Source organism: Ambystoma mexicanum, chromosome 3p, assembly GCF_040938575.1.
Source record: "Ambystoma mexicanum isolate Mex_15411 chromosome 3p, UKY_AmexF1_1, whole genome shotgun sequence".
Taxonomy (NCBI): domain Eukaryota; kingdom Metazoa; phylum Chordata; class Amphibia; order Caudata; family Ambystomatidae; genus Ambystoma; species Ambystoma mexicanum.
Window position 1 is genome coordinate 816,886,702 of NC_090925.1, and position 27,179 is coordinate 816,913,880.

The window sequence follows — 27,179 nt, forward strand, 5'->3', positions numbered from 1 at the left end:
TTTATACCTTGCTATACCATGTTCTGATTTGCTATATGTTGCTTCAAGATTGTCTGTCCCTCACCAAAATAAATGCTATATCATATCATATCAAAATGTGTAATGTTGGTATACATGCTCTCCACGTCCAACGTTACCAGTTGTTGCTGGTTTGGCTGGAATGGCATCCCTTCTATTAAATTGATAATGTGTGTAGTGACTTTGACATATGAAGGGATCAGTTGTACGAATGGGCGTAGGAAAAAATCCACAAAGTTGGACAATGGCTCAGAAATGCAGCCTATATATGAGATTATGGATCTTCCTGGTGGGTTGACGGAATCCTTGTGTATTTTAGGCAGAATATACATTGCAGGTGTCATTGGTTCAGAGAAGAGGTATTGGAACTCTTTTTCTGTTATCCTCTACTCTGGCCCTGGAAACCAAGAACAAACTATCCACCTGGATATCGGGGGTATGGTCTCTGTGTAAAGGTTTATACAAGTTGAGGACCTGTCTCATAATCTCTTCTTCATATTTCATAGTGTCCATGACTACAATGACACCCCCTTTTTCAGCTGACTTGATGGTGATAGAGGGGTCATTGGCTAGAATTCTAGTAGCCTGCCTTTCCTCTTTGGTGATGTTGGGAAAGCTCCTGATCTTACATCTTTCCAGCTCATAAATCTCAGCCAACACTCAGTTCTTGAAGGTGATCATTTCAGGATAGTTTCCGAGGAGGGGGGGGGGGGGATAAAATGAGGATAATGGTCTGAAGCCAGTATTTATATTCTCAGCTACATTCTATTGATGTTTGAAAAAATACTCTAACCTTACCTTGCACAAGAATTGGGATATCTCTATTCTCATCTGTGCAAAATCTGTTCGATAAATTGGTCCAAAGGATAACCCTTTCTTTAAAGAGATTGATTTCATGAGTTGAAAGCATTCTGGACGAGAGATTGAATACAGTCTCTAGTCCTACCAAATCTGTTCTTTTTGCCTGCTACTGCCTCTCCTAGTTTGGATATACTTTGGGGGCAGGGAATGATACCATAGTCTTCATCTGCACCTCCCTCCCTTTCTTCACATAATTCAAATATATTTTTTTTAAATTTTTTTTTTATTACTTGTACATAATCACAGAAAAATGATTTTTACAAGAAGAAGAGACAAAAGAAAGGAAGTACAGTCTTGTACCCGACCCCTCTTTACTTTTGAGACAATCAGAACTTATTCGAAAGTAACAGGTACAGTAGACGGTTGTCCGCCATGTTATTTTAGATGTGGCGAGCCGAAGTAGGCCCAGGGATCGCGAACAAGTCGAGATGAAAACCTGCCAGTTGAGGCGAGTCGTTCGCTTGACCAATCCTTCAGCAAGGGTCTGCTATGGTAAATCAGCCACTGTCATAGAAACAGGTTCTGCAGCACCAATTTTACAAAATGCAGGGGTATAATTTTAAAACACAATTAATGCAAAATATACACAACAATTACTATTCATCACTAAAACCACTTAAAATCTAATTTCTTTCAAATATTTTAAACAGCATAAAACACTCTCCCCAGGGTTACTCAGACTTCACCAGTCCTATTTCCTTTAACATGCCTATGGCTTCTATTGTTATAAAGGTTTCATTTCCTGCACCATCTCAAAATTCATCCAAATTCAGCCCTTCAGTCTTATGAACAAACACTTCTGATGAAGATTTTGCAGGCCCTGGCAATCAACCATGATGTTTTTTAAAGTTTGTTGTGTATCTTGGTTTAAACATATTTGACATATGCCATTATGCCCTTGTACATTTTGGCGAGCTTCAAGAATCTCTTCTGTAGGCTATAGGTTTAGACGAAATCTCAGAAATTGCTGAAGCAGAAAAGCATTAGGAAATTTGTCAAGATACTTAGGAAGCATTCCCAATGGTTGATCTAATTTAGGGAAGCTGGAATGCAAGCAATAGCTTTGCATCCTATCAATCCATTCAATCCAGTCTGCTCTCATTATACATTTTTTTTCACCCAACCAGGATTTTCCAATAAGCCACATTTTGATCTACCACATTTTTCCAGTGTCAATTCGGACACTGTTTTTTCACTTGAATAATGAAGGTTCTGGCTCCAAAATCATTGCAACCTTTAACTCTTCATACAAGCATAGTATTAAGGGGAATACTAACCTTCTATATAATGAAACTACCCGCCACTGAAACCAGGCCTTGAGTGACAGTAAGCCTAACTCAAAGCGCATTGACAGAATGGGAAGAGGGGGGGCAGAGGATTTAAAGCCTTTTTCCAGACTCTGCCACTAATCAGTCCCATCGATGAGGCTCAATTTCCATACCGCATAGGATGGACGGAATAACCTTTCCTTTGTAGAAATTGATTGATAGTTTAACTGAGAATTTGCAATACTTTCGATAGATTCTTCTCATTTGAATTACCAATTGGTCTGATTTCCTCTCTAATATTACTTGAGTAATTGCTACATTCGGTTCTGCTGTGATATTAAAACCCAAACAGGTTACTTCTTTCACCAAAGCAATTTCTTTCTTATTGACAAAGCATGTAAAACCCACACATTTCTTTGCATTTTTGCTAAACTAATACTAAGTCATTTGTTGTATTTGTCTTCAAATCATTAGTCGAAGCATAGTTATCGAGGGCAGTTAGGAGCCGCTGGAGGCCTATTTGTATAGTGTCTAATAAGACAATGTCGTCTGCATAGGCCATCCAGCAGATCCTCTGTCCTCCAACTTTTGGACTTATAAATGCAACTTCGTGCAATATATCTGCCAGATAACCCAGATATAGATTAAAAAGGCTGGGGTCCAAGATGCACCCCTGCTTTAATCCTCTTGCAGTATTCACGGGACTAGACAAGCTTCCTGCTTCATCTAGTTTGATCAAAACCTGTGTATCCTCATGCATATATTCAATTATAGTGTAAATATATTACGTGGTGTCTTTTAACGTAATTTATGTTGATAGAAGAACTAGTTACTCTTACCTTGTAACGTTCTTTCGATGGGATGTTCCTCCGACGTATTCCTTATCTTAGATATAAATCCTTCAGCTTTGCTGGCCTCGGAAAATTTTTTCGCCAGAGGGCGCTGCGCGTCGATGATCGCCGAGTCGATGACCCTCGACGGCCTCCGTGCCGACGTCGACGTCATCCTGCCTATAAAGGCCGCGCGCAGCGTCCGTTGCTCAGTTCCGTTTTGTAGTCCCCAGTAATGTTTTTGGATTAGACTAATCACCTTGAAGGAGCATAGGCTGCAAACCCACAGGAAGTCATACTGCGGGGATGGATGGGAGGGTCGATAAGGAATACGTCGGAGGAACATCCCATCGAAAGAACGTTACAAGGTAAGAGTAACTAGTTCTTCGAAGGGATTGTGTCCTCCGACGTATTCCTTATCTTAGATAGACTCCCATAGCAGTGGTATTGTGACTGGAGGCGGGAGTAATAAAAGTTATGTTACCCTTCCAGAATGGACAGAGTGTAACACAGCCTTGCCGAATCTAGTTTCTTGACTAGAGGAGGAATCCAGGCTATAGAATTTGGTAAATGTATGTGCGGACGACCATGTGGCAGCCGCACATATATCTCGAATTGGCACCCCTCTTTGAAGGGCTGAGGATGTTGCGATACCCCTGGTAGAATGAGCCCTTAGATTTTGAGGAGGCTCCTTTCCTGCCAATTTGTAGCACTCCAGAATGGCTAAAATAATCCATCTGGAGATGGTTTGTTTTGTTATTGGAAGGCCCAACTTATGTCCTGCATAACCTACAAAGAGTTGGTCTGCTTGTCTGATCTTAGCCAATCTGCTGATATAGAAGCTCAAGGCTCGCTTAGGGTCCAGCCTGTGCAGTCTCTCTTCCTCCTTCCCCGGATGAGGAGGAGGGTAGAAAGAAGGTAATATAATCTTCTGAGTGATGTGAAACTCCGAGACTACCTTCGGGAGGAAGTTAGGCTTCACCTGAAGAACAACTTTGTCCTTGTAAAAGATTGTATGTGGAGGTTTACACGATAAGGCTTGCAACTCGCTAACCCTTCTAGCAGATGTCAATGCTATTAGCAAAACAGTTTTGAGGGTGAGAAGCTTCAATGAACAAGAGTGTAGTGGTTCAAAAGGGGCACCCTTTAGGAAGTTTAAAATTAGGTTTAAATCCCATAAGGGAACTTGAAAAGGTTTCGGGGGATAAACATTAGTTAATCCTTTTAGGTATTGTATTACCAATGGAATTTTGAAGTATGAAGGCTCCTCTGCAGTGCGCTTAAAGATTGATAGCGCTGCGAGATAGCCCTTAATTGTGCCAACCTGTAGGCCTGAATTAGCCAGGTAAAGTAAGAATGACAACACCATAGGTGTACCACAAGAAAAGGGTTCAATATTCTTTTCTCTGCACCAGCTGCAAAATTTGTTCCAACGGCAGCGGTATAGAGTTTTAGTTGCCGGCCTTCTGGCCGAAAGCAACACCTCCATAACATCATCCGGAAGGTCCCAATCCTTGTACCTCAACCTTTCAGACACCAAGCGTGAAGGTTGAGGGTCTTGATGGCTGGATGGAGAACCTGACCTTCCTTCTGCGAGAGAAGATCCTCTCTGTATGGCAGTCGAATTGGAGGGCAGATGGACATGTCTAGAAGGTCCGGGTACCACGTTCTCCTGGCCCAATCCGGGGCAATTAGGATCATGGTCTTCCGAAACCTTCTCAACCTCCTGATCATTTGAGGAATGACAGGGACCGGAGGGAACGCGTACAGAAGTGGGAACTCCCAGTCCACTACGAACGCATCTCCTAGAGCTCCTCTCGGGGGAAATTCCCTTGAGCAAAATCTGTCGCACTTCCTGTTGATACTGGTGGCGAACAGATCCACTTGAGGGGTTCCCCAAAGGGCGAAGATCTCTTGAAGGACTTCCTGAGCTATCTCCCACTCGTGAGAGACTGTGCTCTGCCTGCTCAGAGCGTCCGCTGTCAAGTTCTTCTCTCCGGCTAGGTGAATTGCCGATAGAGAGATTCCTTCCTGAATTGCCCAAAACCAGAGCTGCATCGCCTCTCTGCACAGTGGTAGTGAGCCTACGCCTCCTCTTTTGATGAGGTAGTGCATGGCCACTGTATTGTCCGTCATTATTAGGACGTTTCTTCCCCGTACAGACGGCAGAAAAGCCTTCAGCGCTAGTCTGATGGCTCTCAGCTCCAACAGGTTGATATGTAGTCTGGACTCCGATGGAGACCAACGACCGCTGATGGTCAAGTCGTTGGCGTGAGCTCCCCACCCCGTGAGTGAGGCATCCGTGACTACTGTTATCTCCGGCCATGGTTGCCAAAACATTTCTCCTTTCAGGATGTTCTCCCGACAGGCCCACCACTGAAGGTCTCGGGCTACTTTGACCGGGATCCGAAGGAGATCTGTCATCCTTCCTGAGAACTGTGACCACTGAGTTCTCAGTGCCCACTGGAGGGATCTCATTCTCAGGCGAGCCTCCGGCACGAGGAATATGCAGGATGCCATGAGGCCTAGCAACCTCAGAAAGTCGTAGGCTGGGAGATATTGGGCATTCTGAAATCTGATGACCATCTGCAGAATATCTCGAGCCCTCACCTCTGGTGGCAAGGCTTTTCCCAGGGAAGTGTCCAGGACTGCTCCAATGAATTGGAGTCTCTGTGATGGTATCATCTGTGACTTCTTTAAATTGAGGGAGAAGCCCAGCTTGTGAAGGAAGTGGCAAACATAATCCAGTTGTCTCTGAGCCTGTTCCGAAGATACAGCTCTGATCAACCAATCGTCTAGGTAAGGGTAGACATGAATCCCTTCCCTCCTTAGACTTGCAGCCACAACCGACATTAGCTTGGTAAAGACCCTCGGGGCGGAGGTTAGCCCAAATGGCAGAACTCGAAATTGATAATGAGAGCTGCCAATTGCGAACCTCAGGTATCTCCTGTGCCTGGGATGGATCGGCACATGGAAATAAGCGTCCTGGAGGTCTAGAGATACCAACCAGTCCTGAAGCTGGAGGGCCTGAAGGATCTGAGAGAGAGTCACCATCTTGAACTTGTCCTTTCGGAGGAATTTGTTCAATTCCCGTAAGTCTAAGATGGGTCTCAGTCCTCCGTCCTTCTTCGGTATTATGAAGTAGGGGGAGTACCAACCCTTGTTCCTTTCCGCTACAGGTACCAGTTCTATGGCACCTTTCTCTAGCAGGTCTAAAACCTCCTGCAAGAGGAGCGGATCTGGAAGCTTCAAAGGGTTGTTCCCCGGTGGATGACTCTGAGGGATATGTAGGAAGGGCAGGCAGTAACCTTGGGCCACTGTCTCCAGAGCCCAAGCATCTGACGTAATAGCCTGCCATTCCGTCAGATGGTGAGTTAACCTGCCCCCTACTGGTGTTCTGTGAGGGGAGACCTCAGAGTGGTTTTGAAGCGGCTGATGCAGTTGCCGAAGGTAAAGTGGCTCCTGCTCCTGCGGGTGCGGCTTTCTTTCCCCTACCCCGTCCACCACGGGTAAATCTTCCTTGGCCTCTTTGAGCCGGTCGTCCCCTGCCCCTTCCATATGAGGAATAGTAACGAAAGGACCGTCCTCTCCACGATGATCCCGAAGGACGAAAGGTATTCTGACGGATAGCAGCTCCCAATGACTTGGCTGCTGCCTTGGACGTTTGCAGTTTCTCCAAACTGTCATCCGCCTTCTTTCCAAAGAGGGTAGAACCGTCAAAGGGCATATTCAAAAGCCTGGTCTGCACGTCAGAGGCAAAACCAGACTTCCTCAACCACGCATGCCTGCGGATTGTGGTACTTGCCGCCATGGCCCTGCTGATACTGTCAGCAGAATCTAGGCCAGTTTGTAGGGTCTCGCACATCGCATCTTTACCATCCCTGATGATGTTTAAAAATGCGTCCCTTTCCTCTCCTTCTTGGAGGCAGTCAGCCGCTGATGAAGCGCACTCCCAAAGGGTGTGGCTGAACCTAGCGAGCGTACAGGTCGCGTTAATAGACTTTAACGCCATGCTACAGGCAGAAAAAACCTTCTTAGCCATGGCATCATACTTTTTGTCATCCCTATCCTGCGGAGCAGTGGGGTATGCAGATGTGCTGCCTGATGAGGTTGCAGCCTGTACAACCAAGCTCTCAGGAGTAGGGTGTTTTGACAAATATTCAGGGTCAGAACTAGCCACCCTGTATTTTGTTGACAGTTTTTTATTTACTGCCGGGATAATTTCTGGCGTTTCCCAGTTTGTCAAAATCCTTCTCTGTAGAGCAGAGTGAAATGGAACCACAGGATCCTCCTGTGGGCCCTTGTCCAGTATGTCAGTGAGGTCATCCTGCTGAAAGGCAGGAGAAGGTGCAGACCAACCCATAAATTCTATGATTCTAGACATCAGAGCTCTATATGGAGTCTCCGCATGTTCTCCTGGGTCTGGTTTGATAAATTCTGCTTCAGGAGAAGTGTCCAAGCCACTAGCTTCCTGAAGTGCATCCTGAAGATTTTTTAATCTTCCTTCCTCAGAGGCGAAAGTCTCTGGCTCTGGTGATGTGGTCCTCTGTAAATCAATATCTTGGTCTGAATCCTCCCTTTCCTCAAAAATCGAGGTTAAAGGGGGATACATTGGTTTTTGGAATGGTATAAACCCCATTTCCAATGCAGAAGGAGCCATCATCACAGGCCTTGAAAACGTCGATGTCGTCGACACCGACGTGAAAGTACTCGAAGGCGCCGTGAAAAGCGTCGAGAAATGTGTACTAGGCCTCGAAGAACTCGAAAGGATCGGAGTCCTGCTCGAGAACGACGTCGACGTTCTCGGCGTCGAGTCGGAGGTCTTTTGTCTAACCGTTGGCTGTGGAGTAGCCGTGGTTCTTTCCTTCACCGGCGTCGATATCGGCGTCGACGTCGGCGTCGACTCGATCGACTGATGCGCCGATGGATCCTTCGACAACGGCGTCGATGGCGCCGACCTCTGTTTCGAAGGAGTTTTCGACGATGGCGTCGATGATGCTTTATCTCCCGATGGCTCGAGGCGCTTTCGGGTTGACTTTTCCGCCGGGTACTGCGACTCGCGGCGTTTAGATTTTTTGGGTTTTTTACCCGGGGTATCACCCTCAGCTGTCTTCGAGGGGGACGAGGCCGCTTTCTCGAAGACGCTTAGCATCTTTTTCCTGAATTCCTCCCACTCAGCTTGCGAGCTGCGTTTTGTGGGGCAATGAACTCTCTCAGGAGAACTCGACGAAGATGACGAAGGGGATCTCCTACGTCTCTTCTTCGAGTGTCTCGATGTCGACGAGTGGTGGGAGCCACTTCGTGATCTAGATCGAGAGTGTTTTTTATGGTGAGGAGACGAACGTCTCGACTCTACCGAAGAAGCTTTCGAGGAAGTTAAAGTTGACCTACCTCTCTCGAGCTTCCCCCTACGCTCCTTCAAGGCTTTCGCCGTCATGGAAAGGCATTCCTCACACTCCGAACTCTGGTGCGTGATTCCCAGACACCACAAACAGACCCTGTGAGGGTCCGTCAACGACATTTTCTTCCCGCAGTCTCGGCACTTTTTGAAACCGGACCGAGGGGTCGTCGGGTCGGAGGAGGATGCCATCGATATCGAGGTAAATAGTAGTTATTATATACGTTATCTTGACGAGAACTGAGCAACGGTGTTCCGAGGCACAACGAAGCGCGGAAAAACGGAACTGAGCAACGGACGCTGCGCGCGGCCTTTATAGGCAGGATGACGTCGACGTCGGCACGGAGGCCGTCGAGGGTCATCGACTCGGCGATCATCGACGCGCAGCGCCCTCTGGCGAAAAAATTTTCCGAGGCCAGCAAAGCTGAAGGATTTATATCTAAGATAAGGAATACGTCGGAGGACACAATCCCTTCGAAAAAACTATTGGAAATGATCTTGCTCCTTTTACATGGAGGAGTAGTAACCTCAAACAAAATCTCACAGAATCTGTTGAAAGTTCAACATAGTAAATATAGCAAATGGAAGAATAGCTGGGAAGATCGCCAGGGGCACAAGTAACCAGGGGAGACGTAATCGGACCAGCAGGCAAGGAGCTAGAGCGGGGTAAGCAGGGAAAGTTACCACGACCATGTAGAAGATGTCTCGGAGATCCGGGACTGCACAGCAATCTGCGTTCACGGCAATTCAGGGAATGAGTAGGTGAACTACGAAGCACCAATGCTGAGTAGCGATGCAGCGTCCTGTTGGAATCCAGCGTTGAAGTAGAGGCAGCAATGTCATCTTGCGCCGCACTGAAGCGCATCTTGCACTTCTGTATTTGTCAATTTATGGCAGCCATCTTGGGGGTCCTGACAGGCCTGGGTGGCTTTGTACTACCATCTGTCCCACAAATTCCAGGGCTCAATGCGATTCTTAACAGTATGCTCCCCCTCGTGCCGGAAAAGGGCCGGGTTTCCTGGGATGTGTCCGATAGTATCATCTGAGTAATGCTGGGGCATGAACGGGAGAAAATGGTTCCCAGGTCCGTTCTGCTGGACCATATCCTTTCCAATCAATAAGGTACTGCAATCTGCCCCGATAATACCTAGAATCACAAATCCCAGAAATGTCATACTCTGGTCCATCTTCGGTGTCGATTGGTGGGGGTTTGTTTTGCTGTTGTCTATGAAAACGGTCCGTGGGATTTTAGTTGGGAGACATGGAAAACAGGATGGATCCCGGACCATGAGGCTTGTAAGGATAGGCGATAAGCAACAGGTCCCGCCTTGACTAGGATTGTAAAAGCGCCAAAGAAGCAGTGAGAGTTTCAAGAGTACTAGTCTTCTGGGTAAGAACCCAGAGGCCAGCCAGACTTCATCTACTATGCGTAGATGTGGCTCCCTTCTTCTCTTTAAGTCTGCATATTTCTTGACTAGTGATCGAGTTGTGTGAAGTGCTGATAAGGCCTTGGTATGTCCAGTTACAATGTCTGAACACAAAGCTGAAACTGAAGGGAACGTGCCGGATGTGGTGGTAAGGACGGGTTTACTTGACGGATGTCCCTCTCCCTTGCTAATGTCCCTGTCTGCTGGGCACACTGGTTACCTGGCCACTCACTGAACTTACAGGACCAGGCTCCTGCATGACCAGTTGCCCTTGCACTGCCTCTGGGCCTCCCAACCAGTTAGGTACTGTAGCTGCAACCCTACAGTCCCCTGACTCTCTGCACTTATGAACCACTCCCTGGCAGCATTTATGAATTGCTTTGCACTCTCCCCTCCACCACCTCCCCGGCATATTCTCCCCCTCCACACTTGCGCAATCTGAATGACACAAGGCCTAGTAAGATTGTTGTTTGTCCCCCTTCTGTCTTCCCTTTCTTGTCTTGTTGCGCCTAGAAACACCTGTGTACAGGCGTGCTATAAATGACTTTATCATAGGAGCAAAGAAAAGGGCTCATGTCTATAGTAGTATGAAGGAAGTTGTTATATACGTATTCTGCTAAGGGCAATAAGAGAGTCTAATTGTCTTGCATGGATGAAACAAAGCATCTGAGATACTGTTCTAGAGTCTGGCTAAGGTGCTGTTTGGCCATTCGTCTGCGGGTGGTATCCAGAAGAAAGAGCGCAATAGATTCCTAAAATGCGACAGTTCTTTCCAGAAGTGGGGAATGAATTGTGACCCTCTGTATCACACTATGGTATCTGGTAATCCGTGTAGGCAAAATATGCTTCCCAAGAAGTGATGTGCCAATTGTATAGCTGATAGTACCTGAGGTAAGGCTAGGAAGAGTGTCATTTTCGTCATAGTGTCGATCGTAAGCATGATGGGTGTTTACTTGCGGATGCAGGCAACTCTACGATGAAGTCTGTAGATATGTTTTGCGAGGGACGTGTGTGTATCAGGGGATTGCGTCAAATAGCCTGCAGGTTTTTGGTTTGAGACTTTAGTTTGTATACAAATGGTACAAGCTGCAATGCCATCCTGTAAGTGTCTGCGTATGGCATCTAGTGTCACCGAAATGCCTTGATGTCCCACCATGACAGAGTCATGACAGATGTGTAAGATACCTTGCGTAGGGATGTAGTGGGAACAAAGACTTGTTTACTGTAGAAGAGGAAATCGTCTTGAGTAAGCTGGAAGGATTGGATCGTCTCTTGAAGGCTTGAGTATATTTTCTTTCTTTTTTGAGAGAGTGTTTGTACAAAGTCTGCCACATAGAACAGAAATAGAGCTTTGGGAAGTAACGGTTCCGATTGAAACAAATATTTTCAATCCTCCTAGGTTCTGGAAAGAGCATCTAAAAAAAGATGATCCTTTCGGGCAGAAGACTGTTTTGGGTTTCCGCCGTTTGTAACACTTTGAGATTGCGGTGGTATGTGCGCACTGTGAACGGAAAGAGTGAACCTAACAGCAGATGATGCCACTCTTTACATGCCCTCTTTATGGCAAGAAGCTCTTTCCCCAACACTGTAGTTTAAATCTGATGGAGACAGTGTCTTGGACTAGGATATGGGATGCTCAATCCCTGTTTATATACTTGGTTGAGCACTGCTCCTATGGCAGAATTTGAGTAATTGGTTTCTAGTAAAAAAAAGGCTGCCTTCGGTCTGAGAGCCTTAGGATGGGTGCAGTGCTAAAGGTTTTTTTTTAAATCCTGGAACGCAGTTTGGGATTTCTCATCCCAGATGAATCTCTTTCCCTTTTTGTGGATGGCACGTTTGTTTATCTTAGCGTACAAGTGATTTTTGCATAGCCAGTAAAGAACTTCCTGGACATGGTTTATGTGATCCGACAAGGTCCTAGAAAATACAAGTATATCATCGAGGTAGACTATCACTGAGTGTAACATCAGATCAAAAAAGATATGGTCCATAAAATGCTGGGGCATTGGAAAGGCCAAAGGGCATCACCCGGTAGTCTTTGTGTCTGAAGGGTGTACGGAACGTGGTCTTCCACTCATCACCTTTCCGTACCCGGATGAGGTGATAAGCCCCTCTGAGGTCAAGTTTGGTAAAATAGACAGACGCTTTCACAGCTTCCAAAATGTCTGAGATAAGGGGCATGGGGTATTTATGGGAACCATGATCTGGTTCAACCCCCTGTAGTCAATAAGTGGCTGCAGTTGTTTTGTGTTTTTTTAGGTTTAAAGAAAAGAGAAGCTCCGGCCAAAGACTTTGACTTTGTGATGAGCCCGTGGTGGAGATTCATCCGTAGGTACTCCCGAAGAGCTTCCTTTTCTGGGTTAGAGTGTGGGTTAGAGTGTACATTCTTCCAAACGGTAGCAGTTTGTCTGTCTGCATTTAAATGCAGCAATCGTCACACTTGTGGGGAGGTAAAGTCTTGTATTCTGTACCTTCAAAAATATCTTGGAAGGACGCGTACTGTTCTGGCAAGGCTAAATCCACTGACAGTGCTTGAGTTGGATGTTTATTCGATTCTGGGTCCCACTGAAACTTGGGTGAGACAATTAGCAATGCAATGCTGTGAACCCAATGAGGAGAACCCTCCGACCAGTTTATATACGGGTTATGACGTCTCAGCCAGGATAAGCCCAGAATGATGGGGTAATGGGCTGCTCAGATCAAATCGGACTTAACCAGTTCTTGGTGGGAATCAATTGTCATCACAAAATAATGGGTCTGTTCCGTGATGGGTCCAGAAGTCAACAGGGAGCCGGCGATGCCTTCCTCTGGGACACAAAAGGGCTTCAGCTCCCTGGGTATAAGATGGGTTTGAGCCCATTGGTCGTCCAGAAAATTCCCTGCTGCTCCACCGTCTGCTAATGCTGGTACCTTTTCAATCAGACGATCCTCAATGCATAAGGTCACTCTAATGACCACCATGAAGGTGCCCTGAGTGAGACTAGTATGAAATTGGGAACTCCTTTTTCGTTCCCGTATCAAGGTTCCTTCTATGACCGGGAGGTCACGTTTCCTGATGCTGCAGAGGTGTAGGTGGGCAAGAGGGCATTCGCGAACCATGTGTTCCTTTGCACCACAGTGCATGCGCAATCCTAGAGTCCGACTGCGATTACGTTCCATGGGGGTTAAGGAACCACGAGCGGCTGCAATCTGCATGGGCTCTTCTTCTATAGTGCGGTTTGGTTTGGCTTTGGAGGGTTCCAAAAAGGCTTGAGGGTTTTTGTTTTTTTCCTCTTTCCGCTAGCCTTTCCTGTAGTCGATAATCGACTTGCATGACCAGAGTGATCATGTATGCTACGTTGGACAAGCTACTCAGGCTACTTCATCCTTGAGGTCTTCATGGAGTCCTCGCTGAAAAATTGTTTAGCTTAGCAGTGCATTGTCTGGGCAGGCGGTACTGTTTAAACTGGGTAATGTATGTGAGGATGTCCAGTGATCGTGGCATAAATCCAGAAGTTGCTCTTGAGCAGAGACTACAATCTCCTGCCTGCCAAAGATAGCTCTGATACTATCTATGAAGCCAGCCTAGCAGTCCATAAAAGGGTTATTGGAAGTGAACAGTGGTGTTGCCCAGGCTAGTGCACTTCCAGCCAGATTAGAAATCATAAAGCCAACTTTGGCTCTGTCTTTCAATGTGAATTGCACTGTATATGCGTCAAGATATTCTTTAAGCTTCTTAGGGTTGCTGTGTTGGCCTCCCGGCAAAAGCCCTGGTTGTGCCTGAGGCAGAGCTATCACTTGACGTAAGGTGATATTTTCGCCCTTTAAGGTTTGCACATGTGCAGTCAGTATTTAGACAGCATTTGCCAAATGCTGTCATTGATCTATGATTGGTGGGCATAGATATCTGTCACAAATATGCTGAGGAGATGCACTGACCTGATGTTGGACGTACTGCAGATGTAGGTAGGGTTATTCTCGGCTCTGTCAGACCCCTGGATGTTGACAGAAGGTCATGCAGAATCGAGAAAAACCCTATAAGAAGGGGAAAAAACCCTGAAGATCTTCCGACCATATGTCTGCCCGAAAGTAGTGGAGTCCTTGTAGAACAAGAAGGGTAGATTTTTCCGATAATAACAGCAGTACTGGAATACCTGTGATGGATGAGTGGAGTTGAGTAATCCGTGAGTAACCCAGAATAAGTACTAGGTCAAAGCGAGGAGCGAGGTGCACAAAGAACTGGAGGAATTAGGGTCCAGGCGGGCGAGGAAAAAAGTGTCGAAGAGCGCAAGGCCAAGCAAGAAGCAGAATAAGGAGTGGAACAAAGGCAAAGAGAAAAACGTTTGGTCATTGTAAGTGGATGTCCAGGATGCCGGGGTAAGTGCGAGGAGCGTGGGGATTTACAACAGAGACCAATGTGCAGGCTTGACAGAAGGTGGGTAGCAAGTAGAAAGTAGCAGCAGAAGGAAGCAGAACACGAGGAGTTCATCATGTGGGAATGAATTTCCAGTGGAGCAGGCTGCAAGAAAGCTTTGAGGCAAGGGCCGCACAATGAAAGGCACAAAATGCTTCTGGCAAAGAAGCAAGGCGCACAAGGGGGAAAGCAGAATGTCTCAGAGGCCAGAAGGGAAAGAATCAAGAGCGGAGCAAGGCAAATGAGAGAATAGCTGGGAAGATCGCGAGGGGTGCAAGTAAAGAAGGGAGCCATAAGAGGACCAGCAGGCAAGGAGATAGAGCGGGGGATGCAGGGAAAGTTACCAGGAACGGGAAGAAGAAGTCTCTGTGATCTTAGACCGCACAGCAATCTGGGTTCACAGCAATTCAGGGAACGGGTAGGCGAACTAAGAAGCACCAATGCTGAGTAGCGACGCAGCCCCTGCTGGAATCCGGCGTTGAAGTAAAGGCGGCAACGTCACTTTGCGTCGCACTGAAGTGCATCTTGCACTTATCTATTTGTCCATTCATGGCAGCCATCTTGGGGGTCTTCCTGACAGGCGTGGATGGCTTTGTACTAACACTTGTGCCATAATTTCCAGGTCTTAATGTGATTATTGACACTACCCCATAAAAACTCCCTAAATGTTTGAGCATTACAGATTCTCTCCGATTGACCATTGGAGGCAGTGGATATAAGGTTTTTCAATTTGCTACTAAGTCTGCAACTATCACCTCTAAACTTCATTATAGGATTTCCGCGTGGGTTTACTGCCATATCTGAATGTTTTATTGATTGATGTAATTTAGATCCCAGTGCCAATGTCGCAATTAGCATATTATGGTCACTTAGCTGTGTCTCTACTACCCTAAAGAATGTGCACACCTTCCACATGGCACGGGAGAGATCCACATAATTTTCTTTCTTTTAAACTTTATTTAATACTGGCATAGCAAGTTACATCACAGAGATCATCACATTATCACCAAGAACGTACGTCTATTGGGAATGGTGTGGGTATAGGTTTGATTATGGTTAGTTAGGCATAGGGTATGGGGGGCGCAAGGGGAGGAGTGAGACAGGACATTAAGGGTTAATTAGACATTGACTCGGTTTCTTCTTTCTTCTTATATCTCTTCCGCGTTCTGTAGGTATGTCCTGATGGGGCCCCATATGTCCTTGGGTCTAGAAGTGGTTTGGATACCTCTTATATAGGTCTATTCACATTCATGTGTGTTTATCAGGTCTCGGAGCGAGCCTTCGTGTGTGGGAGGGGTTTTGGATTTCCATCTCCTGAGAATGTTCCGCTTAGCCACCGCTCCCCTCACTGCAATTAGTCTACGGGTCTTGACAGATGCTTTCCCAATGTCCCCCAGTAAGTATTTCAGCGGCGTGGCCGGGATATTTGTATTTAATATATCGTTCATAGTTTCTGCTACTTCTTCCCAGAATTGCTTAATTGGTGGGCACTCTCAGTACATATGGATCGCGTTTGAGGTCGTTGTACTGCATTTGGGGCATGTCATTTGCTTAGAGGGATCAAACTTGGAGATTTGGCTAGGGGTGATATGTAGGTGGTTTCAAATTTTGAACTGTAAGTCTGAAGTTGGCGCATTGGAAGATAGATTTAGTATATCTACAGTAGTTCGTCCAGTGTTGCTCGTCGATCTCGATGTTCAGATCTCTCTCCCATTTGGTTTTCATCTCATTCTTGGATGGGGTGTTGCTCTGTACTGTTCTGTATAGCGTAAGAAATCGACCCTCAGGGAAGAGGTCCCCGACCCTGGCCTGTTTTTCCGGATCCCATTTCATTTGTATTGTTCGGTCCATGGTAGGTTCAAGTTCAGGATAGTGCCATAGGGTTAGGTGTCGCCAGTATGGCATGTCACATCCCATTCTCTTGAGGATCTGTGTCCATGCCTGCACTGTCGATGAAATCGGATCCGCCAGAATCCTTTCCTCTGCTACCTTGGCGAATGTCATGCACTTAAGGTTCAGGGCAGATGCTGCAAACTCTTCCGCGTGTATTTGTGCAAATTGTTCTGCAGTATTGTTCCAGTATTTAGCAAAGTGTGCCTGCGCAGAGTAGTAGTATAGAAGAAAGCCTGGGGCTGCTAGACCACCGGTATCATAGCTTTTGCATAGTTTGGCCAGCTGTGCGCCCTCCCCAGACAAATCCAGAGGACAGCTTCTGTAGTGTGTCGAAGAATTTTCCACCTGGCCAGATCGGGATGCCGCTGAAGAGGTATAGTATTTTAGGTACCACCAGCATTTTCAATAGGGATATACGCCCGTACAAGGATAGTGGAAACTTAACCCATGCGTTGAGTTTGTATTCCAGTTGTGTCAAGTATGGAGCATAATTATTTCCGTACAAAGTTTGCTTGTCTGGTGCCATTATGTCTAGGTATCGTGCTGTGGTGGGGGACCAACCAAGGCCATTCTTGGCTGCAGTTTGGATTGTGGAGTTGGTCAGAGTTATTATTTCACACTTGACCTGGTTGATTTTGTATCCTGAGCGTTTTGTGAATTCAGCTATGTCCCGCAGCACAGGTGGTAAGTGAGCATCTGGGTCTTTGATGTATAGCATCGTATCATCCGCGTAGAGAGAGATGAACTGAGGGGATCCCATGATACGAAGCCCTCTCCAGGCGTGTCTGCATCGTAGGTATGCTGCCATTCCTTCTATTGTTAGTGCAAAAATTTGAGGAGAGAGTGGGCAGCCTTGCCTGGTGCCTCTCTGTAAATCGAAGCTGGATGACAGTGTCTTATTGGTCTGTACTCTGGCAACAGGATTACGGTACAGCAGTCTTATGAGTTGGAGGAATCCTGGGGCGAATCCCATCTTTTCTAGTATTGCATACATGAACTTCCATGAGATGGAGTCAAACGCTTTCTCTGCGTCTAAAGTGATTGCTACCGTCTTTGCCCGATGATCCAACTGGGAGGTAATGGTCGAAGAAGCGTCTGAGGTCCAGGGCGGTGGTGCGGCCTGGTATAAAGCCCGATTGATCCGGGTGCACAAGTTTGGGCATATACGGGTTCAATTTATTGGCTATGGCTTTTGCGAAGATTTTCGTGTCGACGGTCTATACGAGGAGGGAGAGTGAGGGGGTTTGAGCGGTTTCAAAAAGACTGCGATAATAGCTTCTCTCATTGATGATGGCAGTATTCCCCTCTCCAGGGATTCTTCCCATACTTCCAGAAGCCGTGGGGCAAGTTCTTCGATGAGGATTTTGTAGAGGTCTGCAGGTAGACCATCCGAACCTAGTGCCCTGCCCACCTTGAGGTCTTTGATTGCTTGTTTCAAGTCTTCTAGGCTCAGGGGAAGGTATATGGCAATTTTTTCCTCTGGGGTAAGTGAGGGGAGTGGAAAGGAGTCCAGATATTCTTGTAACTCTTCTGTTGTCACCTGGTTCGTATTCGTGTAGAGCTTGGAGTAGAAGCTCAGGAAAACCTCATTCACCTTCAGGTGGTCTACGTGTGTTCTGCCCTGCTCATCAGTGATACTGGTAATCTGTCGGTGGCCCTGTTATGACTTGATTAGATTGGTCAGCATCTTGCCGGATTTATTGCCTTCTCCATATTTTCTAGCTTTGATTGGTTGTGTCACGTACCAGACCTCCCGTTCTGCCAGTGTCGTAAATTCGGCCAGGGTGTTGTGTAGCGGGGTCAGAGTTCTTGGCCCTGGTGATTTCGTGTATGCTTCTTCTGCCTCTTTAATATGATCCTCGGCCATGGTTAATTGGGTACGTATTCCTCGCATTGTACCGTGGACCTTGGATATCAGGTGTTCTCTCAGCCACACTTTGAAGGATTCCCAAACCGTGTTGTGTGAGTTCACTGAGTCTTGGTTGCATTCAAAGAATTCAGAGACCTCAATCCGGAGTGGTTCCAGAAGCGAATCATCTCGCAGGAGATCCGTGGCATTCTCCATAGGCGGTGGTCCGGCACGGGTGTCCCTATCTGGATATCCAATACTACCGGGGAGAGGTCTGAAAGGGTTCTGGGTAGTATAGTGCATTCACTCAAGTCTGGGATACAGTCGGTGGAGCAGAGCCAGTAGTCGATTCTGGAGCTCGACCCATGGACATATGAGTGAAATGTGCAGTCTCTGGTAAGGGGTGTAGTTCCCTCCATGCATCGGCGAGTGGGAGTAAGATCATGGCTTGTTTAATGGTGAGTGCTGCCTTGGCTTCCGTCCGTTGAGCTGTGGATGTTCTGTCAAGTGAAGGGTCTAGGATGGTGTTAAAATCTCCCCCCATATCACTTTCGCCTCCCCTGTTGGTGTTATTAGTGTAATGATCCGGTGATAGAATTCTGGTGTGTCAATATTAGGTCTGTATGTATTGACTATAATTATGTCTTGTGCTTGTAGCGTGCACCATTATATTACAAATCTGCCATCTGTGTCCACTTTGGTTTTAGTCACCAGGAACCCAAGTCTGCGATGGACCAGCGTCAGTACCCCCCTCGACTGAGACAAGTAGTTAGTAGTGAATACTTGTGAACCCCAGGGGCGGCCAAATGAGTCAGCGATTGTTCAGTGGTGTAAGTCTTGTGCGTATGCTAGGATTTTTATGGCCTTGATTGGGTGGAGTAACCCCCTGACATTCCAGGAGAGGAGTCTAGTACTTTTAGTTACTTGCTTTGATGCCATTTATGGAACTATTTAGCAAGGACATTGCGTCTTTGGTGTTGTAATGTTCTTCCTCATTCTGTGTAGATGCCAGGTTTTTCTTATTATAACAACAGCAACCATTAACTGTAAAACCTTTTCCCCAACGTGGTTCTTTTCCTTTTTGTGGTTTTCCCGTTTCTGGTGTAAGGCAACAGGCCTTTTGCCGTAGTAAGTCTTCCCCTTCACAGGCAACAGGCCTGCTGTGAGTTCTCCCCCCACCCTCGCCATCCCCCCAATCGGGCGATGTATCCCAACTTATCAACTGCAATTTTGCAAAAATGGAGGCAGTGCGGTCCGTTTCTGCGCCTGGTGTAGTAGCCTCTAAGGATGTTTGGGCCCATACGGTGCCATCTCTGTACTGGGACTAAATGTGGGAGCTTGTCTGACCATCTGAGTGTTGGTTGTGAATGGACTTGTTCAAGTATCTCCAGTGGTGGGGGGAATATTCGTTTCGATGTATGCCAGAGCGTCTTCCAGGGGTTTCAAAGAACTGGGTTCTGTCAGAGTGTTGGATGCGAAGTTTAGCAGGAAACAGCATGGCATAGACAATCTTTCTTTCCCTTGGTAATCTCTTCACATGGTCAAAGGAGCGTCTAGCTGACTGTACCCCTGTTGAGAAGTCCGGATATATGCAAATTTGCTTGGAATCTTGTGTCAGGGAAGCCTTTTCTCGTGCCAGTCTCGGGATTATGTCTCGGTCTCGATAGTTAAGCAAGCGTGCTATGATAGTTCGGGCTGGGGCGCCAGGTTTCGGAGGGGGAGCCAGTGCTCTGTGGGATCTTTCAACAAGGAATTGGCTTGAGAATTTGGTGTCTGGGAATAGCGTGCAGAGGACTCCTTCAAGGAATTGTTCCATTGAAACGTTGAGTTTGGCTTCTGCAATCCCGACCACCCGTATGTTGTTGTGCCGTGATCAGGATTCAAGGTCCTCGCATTTGGCCCGAAGGGCTCTGACGTCTTTGTGTATGTCCTCGATAGCTTTGCCTTGTGAAGTGGTTGTGTCTTCCAGGGTGCTCACCCTTTCCTCTGCCTCAGAGACTCTGGTGTTTACCTTCCGTATGTCGGCTCGTATGGACGCTATGCTATCTACTATATCATCAAGCTTATTATTGATGGCGGTGAACCCCTTTTCCATTGCCGCCATATAGGGAGCCATGCATTGCTCAGGTGGTTCTGCTCTGGGGCCCACTGGGGGAAGTGGTTGGGCTACATCATGTTCCGTATTGGTGGTGTTAGCAAATGCGTACATCCGGCCCTTTTTCTTGTTCTTTGTTCCCCCAGTCGTCGTGGGATATCAGGGCCTGGGTGCACAGCGTTGCTTGGATATCAGGTGCCCTGATGTGTTGGGGCCGTGCACCTGTGAAAGGTGTGTGTCGTGGGGTGTGATGAGTGGAAGCGTGCACCTCCCTGTAGTTCAAGGGGAAAGTGGCTTGGCACGTGGGTAGGAGTCGCATTAGCTGGGGGAAGCTGTGATATAGGTGGTACTTGGAGTCTCGAGTGGCCGTGTCCCTCTGCTGTTGTCCACCTATAAGGCTGTTGCAGCTGCGCGCTGTTTAATGATGGGCCAGGGGGCCTAGTCTGCCCCTTCGGGTATAGTGGCGCTCATATACATATCTCAGGCGGTATTGCGCTTAGATGTGCATTTTGATTTGTGTCTTGCACGGCCAGCACGTTATATTACTGATGTATCGATGCCGGGGGGGTCCACACGCTGTTGCTCTGTGTGAGGAGTAGCCCCCAGGGGGAAGGAGGGGTCTGCTGTGGTGTTCTGTACGGTAGAGGTGGGGGGTTTATGGCCGTTCCCGGGTGGGGATCCGAGAGACGGGGGTCGAGCGGTCTTAGAAGTAGCTACTGGCCATGTGAATCCGCTCAGGCACACCCCGGTTTGGCCCCCCTACCCATGTACCTCATGTTCGTTGCAGCCCCGTGTTTACAGCCGATTGGATTGTCCGGTGTGGGGCCAGGCAGGAAGCAGTGCCGGAGGGCCCTCCGCGGTCTGCCGTGAGGGAGTCAGGTTGTTGCCGGGGAGCGGGCCAGTATGTGCGCGGTCCGCAAAAACGGTTCACCGATGCCCGCTGCAACCTGTGGCGGAGGTCGCTGGCCATCCATGCGGAGTTGGTCACTTGTGCGGATGTCTCCCCCTGCGGGAGTCACAGCCAGCTCCGAAAGGTGTGAGAGGCTTTGGAGAGATCGCAGAAGGCGGAGCTCTGGGCCGTTCGTGGAGAAACAGGATTTGGCGCGCAGTACGCCAGCCGGTTTATCCAGAAGCAATTTTTACTGGCTCTAAAACGCGTTTCGGGCTTAAAGTCGCTTCAGCTGTTCACGGATCTCTCCGGTCCATTTATCTGTGGGCGAAGTCGCTCACTGCAGAGGAGGTCCGCAGGATTATTCAGGCAGGAGTTTGTAGGCTACAGAGCTCACAGGTCAGGCGGCCATTTTCCACGGCGCACAATAGCACCCCAACACATAATCTATTGTTGACGCACTTGTGCTATTCTTCCATGTTTGCCCTGCGTGGATGTTCCCATTAGCTAGTACCAAATCCTATTCTTGGAATAATTCTCTCCACCTTTGACCATAATAAATATGGGACCATGGAACAGTCTGCACGCCCAACCGGCAATCCAGATGACCCGCCTGACATGGACTGCAACCATGATTATATTTTCAGCAGGACCGCAGAATGGGTTGTGTATCAAACCGGCAATCTGGACACTCAGTTCAAACATGGCATGAACTCTAGAAATAGTCATCATTGAGCAGGACGCTATTTCCAAATGCCGGTGGACCTGCATATGAAGAGGGTGTAGGGCTGAACGCATGTTATATGTGCTTGTAGAAGCCAGCGGTTGGTCCCGGGAACCAGCTGAGGCAGAGAAACAATGGAGGGGGAAAGAGAGGATAAAAAGAGGCATAGCCAACAGGAAACGTGTGGGTTATTTATGGTGAGTTCAATGGAAGAGAAGGGGAAAAAAACATCAAGAAGAGGGAGGACTGTGCAGAGGAGCCTGAAGGAGGATTGTGAAGGCGTCTGAAAGGTGAGGTATTATTTGCTGGGATAAAGTGGTACTTGGGTGTGCTAATTTATGTGGAAGGTGGGAAGATGGAGAGTAGGAGGTGAATGAGAGTGAATGGGAAGGGGACGGTGGGAGCATGGCTGATCGGCAGAGTGAGTGAATGTGCTCTCTCTGAGCTCTGTGTGACCGAGAAATATCATGGTTAGGGCACATAGCTGTAATTAAAATGACCCTTTTGCTAAAATAATTGTGTGTTCCGGCCCAGCCAATACGTATTCCAACCAAAGTCATTAAACAACTATGTAGAGGAATCTACAAATTCATATGGGCAAGGAAACTACTTAGGAGTTCCCTGTAAAATCCTCCAGCATTCTACTTTACATGAGGGTCTGTGAGTTCTAAGCTTACAACGATACTTGCTTGCATCCCATATTAGCCATATAATGGAGCGGCCAAATGATCCAGGTTGAAACAGGTGGAAGGAAATAGAACAGAATAGATCTGTGGAACCCCTCTCCCATCTACCACTCTTATCTAAAGGAGTGAGTTCTAAAGTGGGGAATCCACGGTCATCAACAAGGTGTTAAGCTTAACAACCCAAACAATCTAAAGAGTCTGGCGTCTGCCTACATTCAAAGGACCCAAAGCAAAAGGGTTGCAAGGTTTTGGTAGAGCTGAAGAAGGCAAGTGCAGCATCCTGCCAAAATTCACAAGCTTCGAGAAAGTCATCACATTAGGCCAAGAAAGAGGTGTCAGGCAAAAGTCTATGTGTGACTCTTTTCCCACCAGGAAGGCAGAGCTTCAGAGAGAGAGAGTGAAAGACTGAGGACCACTGTCCAAGAGAAATGTGACTAGTTTGTATTTTGTTGCAAGAACCCCACCAAGTAGCCCACTTAAACCTAAACTCTTATTTTCTTTTTGCCATAAAAACTGGTGAACAATATAGTGGCACCTCAGTTGTGGCATTCTGTATGTGACCTGTGTGCCTGATACTGGAATTCTGAAATAGCGCCTGAACCTAATGTCTCTTGGAGGCCCATGTCTTCCCCTCTTCGTGTGAAATTCCCTTTTTGGCCTCATATGAAGTTGGTGTGCAGGACCTTGGGAGTAGGGTTACGTGTTCTCATCTGTAGAGGATGACTGGTCAATCCTGGAAAGAGGTATTTGATGTGGATGGGGGCTTTGCAATTTCCCCCTTAGTCGCCTCTAGAATAGAAAGACTGCTGGCTTTCCCGGGTTGCAGAGACTCCTCTGTGCCCTCGGGCAGAGTCAGTCCCCTGACTGTCACACTATCTGGTGTCCTCTTGGGTATTGGTTGGCAGCTACTACCACTGGGAACATTTAATCAAAACCCGTCTTGCAATATACTTTGGGAGAACTAACTCTGTTAAGAACAATGGGTGCACAAGGTGGAAGAGGGTTCCCTGGATGATATATTGCAACAAAGCTAGAAGGAAAAAGCAATTCCTCTACATTGCAGAGAGAACGCCCATAATAGAATGGGGAATGAATTTGCATTAAACGCCCCACATGAAAATAGTCCATCCTACGGTAGCAAAGAGTGCAGAGGAAGTACGATGGGAGTTTGCTCATCACTGTAGTAATATTCATTTCATTTACCTCCTCTCAAATAATTTCGATAATCCAAATGGAGTTTGAGATAATGTTGAAGGCAGAGCCCACTGACCTGTAGGAAGGCAACTGGATCAACCTGCAACAACATCTGGCTCTCTAATTCAGCAATGGTTGCCTGGCTGGCCTGCAGCTCCTCTGTTAGTCGGTTGCGGTTGGCTTCCATATCGGCTAGTGCAGCGTCCTGCTCCTCCTTCAGTTTATTCTTGAGTTTCTTTTCCTTCTCTTCCAGGAGCTGCCGCATGTGGGTGAACTCAGACGAGATGTAGTGGTAATAGAGGGATGCAATACCCTTAAAAAACATGTTGGAGTCAAAAAAACATTTGAGAATGGAGTTCATCTGTAACATCAAACACTATTTATTTAGTACACACAAAAGAACTGAAGCATTTTTAGATGTTAGTAAGGGTATCACTGTCCCAACAGTATAGCTCTAATTTAATCAACCTGACACTAATGAAGAGTTGAGTCACCCATGTTAACACACAACTTCCTGTATCAGGCACATTAACCCACAAAGCTATCTTACCAGGCTTTGAACCAATCACTTTCAGTCTGCACACATAACTATGCAGCCGATATATTAATCAACCTGGCTACCACTGTGCCAGTACAAGGGTCTGGACTGGTCAACGGTGGAACGGCCAGTGCCTACAGGACATATGTGATCCAAGGTCCATGGATCTGTCAGTTCCTTCACATTCCATGCCATCGGGCTTAGCAGGATTAGGCACAACATGCTCATCTGCTTGTAGACGTGGAAGAAAAGAAAATAGGTATCCTTTATATACAGCTCATGAGGCTCATCCACAGCATCTCCAGCGGTAAGCATAGCCTAAACACTTAGCATCAATGCAGTGATTCTTAATACATGTCTGCCATACCACTTGAGGCAAGCTATACCTTAATGCTTCCTAACTGTTCCTTTTATAAGAAAGACCAGCATACTCCTCTCTTCTGAAGCTCCAGTTGTAGATAAGGCACAATGATGCTCCTTTTTGGGTAATAAGGAATACATGGCATAATAACCACGCTTCCACAATCCAGAGGCAAGTGCCACAAAACAGAACATGCTCGCTACAGCTCCAGGGGTACAAATGGTTTGATGCCCAATGTTCATGCTACAAAGGTCTTGGGGGAAACAATGCATAAATGCCTCAATTCTACAGTTACTCAGGCAAGCAGGCCCATTGAGCTATCTCACCATCCCTACTTAGGTGGATGACTCACAATTACTTTAGCCAAAAACATTGAGATTTCTCTACTTCGTTTTTCAATCTCCGGCATTCTCATTCCATTCACCACCATGAACAAATACAAATTCTCCCCCTTTCCATTGCGTAATTGCCGTCATGAGTTCCCAAATGTTGAGATTAGTGGCAGAAGCTCCTCCCTCAATAACAGGTTGCACCGCCTAGCGTTGCCATGGGTGTCTAGTCAAATGGTCGACAGACAAATGGTCGACACAATGTGGTCGACAGGTCAAATGGTCGATTTTTTTTATTTATATATATATTTTTTAGGTTTTCGTTTAGGGAAAAAAAAGGGTTTTTTAGCAAAGAAAAGGGGGTTGGAGGGGACCCCCCCAAAAAAAAAAAAAAAATGTGAAAGAACAAAAAAAAAAAAATTCGACCATTTGACCTGTCGACATTTTGGTGTCGACCATTTGTCCTGTCGACCATTTATATTCGACCAAATGACCTTGAACCGTTGCCATGCAGGTCTTAGTTACAGGTTTTACCTCCACATTCTCCATTTCCCCCTCCTGGTCCCTCCGGCACTTCTGCAACTCCTGCAATTTCTGACGAAGGGCTCCCAGTCCCTTCTGAATCCGAGCCTGCAATGAAAAGATAACTTTTATATTGAAGAAAATTAAAATAGATTGCGATTGATTCATAAAGTGCTACACTAGTGCTTGAGCAAAGATTGCATAAGATACTGATCCTGGCAGGGACGTCTTCTCTCATCACGATATCCCACTTTGCCTACAGATTCCAGAAGAGTTTATGCAAACTAATCATCCTCGTTTGTAAATTGTAGCCACCTCCAGGGTTTACATCACTACGTTGGTGGCTCCTCCTAGCCCGCAGAGCTTTTGGGTCCCTCGGCATGGTTGCATAACTGCAGGTAACCTCGTCACAATATACAGGGATAAAAATGTCAAGCTAATAGCCAGACATAAAAGGTCACACGCCCCCTCAGTTCACCATACACCCATAGCACACTATATCACTAAGTTGCAAGTGGAAGGATTTATCGGAATGCAATTTTCCCCTCCATATTATGGCCCCCCCAAACTTTTTGCTTTTATTTGGCTATCCTATCCTGACTTTTTCCAGTGGGCTTTTGCTCATTTGTTACGGGGAAACTGACATGTCCCTCAGGGAAAAAAACGTTGTTTTCATAAAAAAAAAACAGGAACTTGAGAGAACATCTGGTGCACACATATAGGGAAACCAGACCACAACCCACTTTGGAGAGAACATGGAACCTCCCACCAGTGAAGGGACATCACAAATGTAGCAAATGTTTTGCATGTCAATTCACGGACAAAAAACTTGCATTTGATCATGGAAATATCCATTGGAACATACAAACAGTAACAGTAAAATGGTGTGCATAACCCAATGTCAATGCAATCTCCTTTACATTGGAAAAACCATCAGGCCGGGCAAACAAAGGATTTTAGAACACCGGTCCTGACAAACCATTGGTAGATCACTACAAACGTTTGAAACACACAGATAAGGACATTGTTTGGTTTGTGTTACAAATGGTTAGTCAAAACTTAAGAGGAGGTCTTCCGGAGAAACGCTGAGGTGTCTTGAACAGAGAAGGCTTTATAGACTGGATAGCGTACGCCATGGCCTCAGTGTAGCCATTGAGTGGAATGGCTTGTTGAACATATGAACTATAACACCTGTGTTAGTGGTGCCACTGGGTGCCATTTTGGGTGGCCCTTTAAGATCTCCAAGGTTGTTAATCACAACATCCATATACACATTTTAGTAGGCCTTACTATACATAGCCACCATCATCTACCAGTATGGGGGTTCTTTGAAACACTGGCCCAAACCTCCTTCTCACTGGTGGTATATATGTGTTATGCATTGTCATATAGAGTTCTAGAAGTCTAGTGTCTTCTAGAATGCTCACATTGAATATACATACATCATACACCCCCCCACTGTTTCATTGGCCGGTCCTCCATCCGTGAACCATCCGGTACAAAGCATTAATGTGAGTGCGGCATATTTAACTGTTCATTTATTGACATTCTTTTTGGGAATTTTTCCAATATAAATAGTTCTGTAATATGTAACCGATACAAGCCATGAGGCACGACCCATCTATAGTACATTTGGGAATCTTCATCAGTCATCGGTCATAGCATCTAAGTGATGCTTTTCCAAGATGGCGGACCAGTTTTTTCCTTGTCGATCGAGGCCGCACAGTGGGTTGCATTGACAACACACAAACAAAAGGAAAAAGACGCCGCCCGATCAGTGTGGCACAATTAACTATGTCACAGAGTTCATTCATTGGCATATTTTTCCAATATTTAATACTGGAGTATGCAACTGATGCAAGCCATGAGGCACAGCCTTTTTGAGAAATTCCATCAGTCATAGC

At 46.6% G+C, this 27,179-nt stretch overlaps 1 protein-coding gene across 1 annotated transcript in view; it reads right to left on the reverse strand.

The window, feature by feature from the left end:
* Positions 1-27,179, reverse strand: part of LOC138580933 (zinc-binding protein A33-like) — a 203,847-nt gene that overhangs the window by 99,229 nt on the left and 77,439 nt on the right. The window contains exons 2-3 of the mRNA XM_069651865.1: positions 25,288-25,383; positions 23,602-23,838 (exon numbers count right to left, since the gene is read on the reverse strand). Of these exons, the coding sequence (XP_069507966.1) occupies positions 23,602-23,838; positions 25,288-25,383 (333 nt within the window). The remainder of the gene's footprint in view (positions 1-23,601; positions 23,839-25,287; positions 25,384-27,179) is intronic.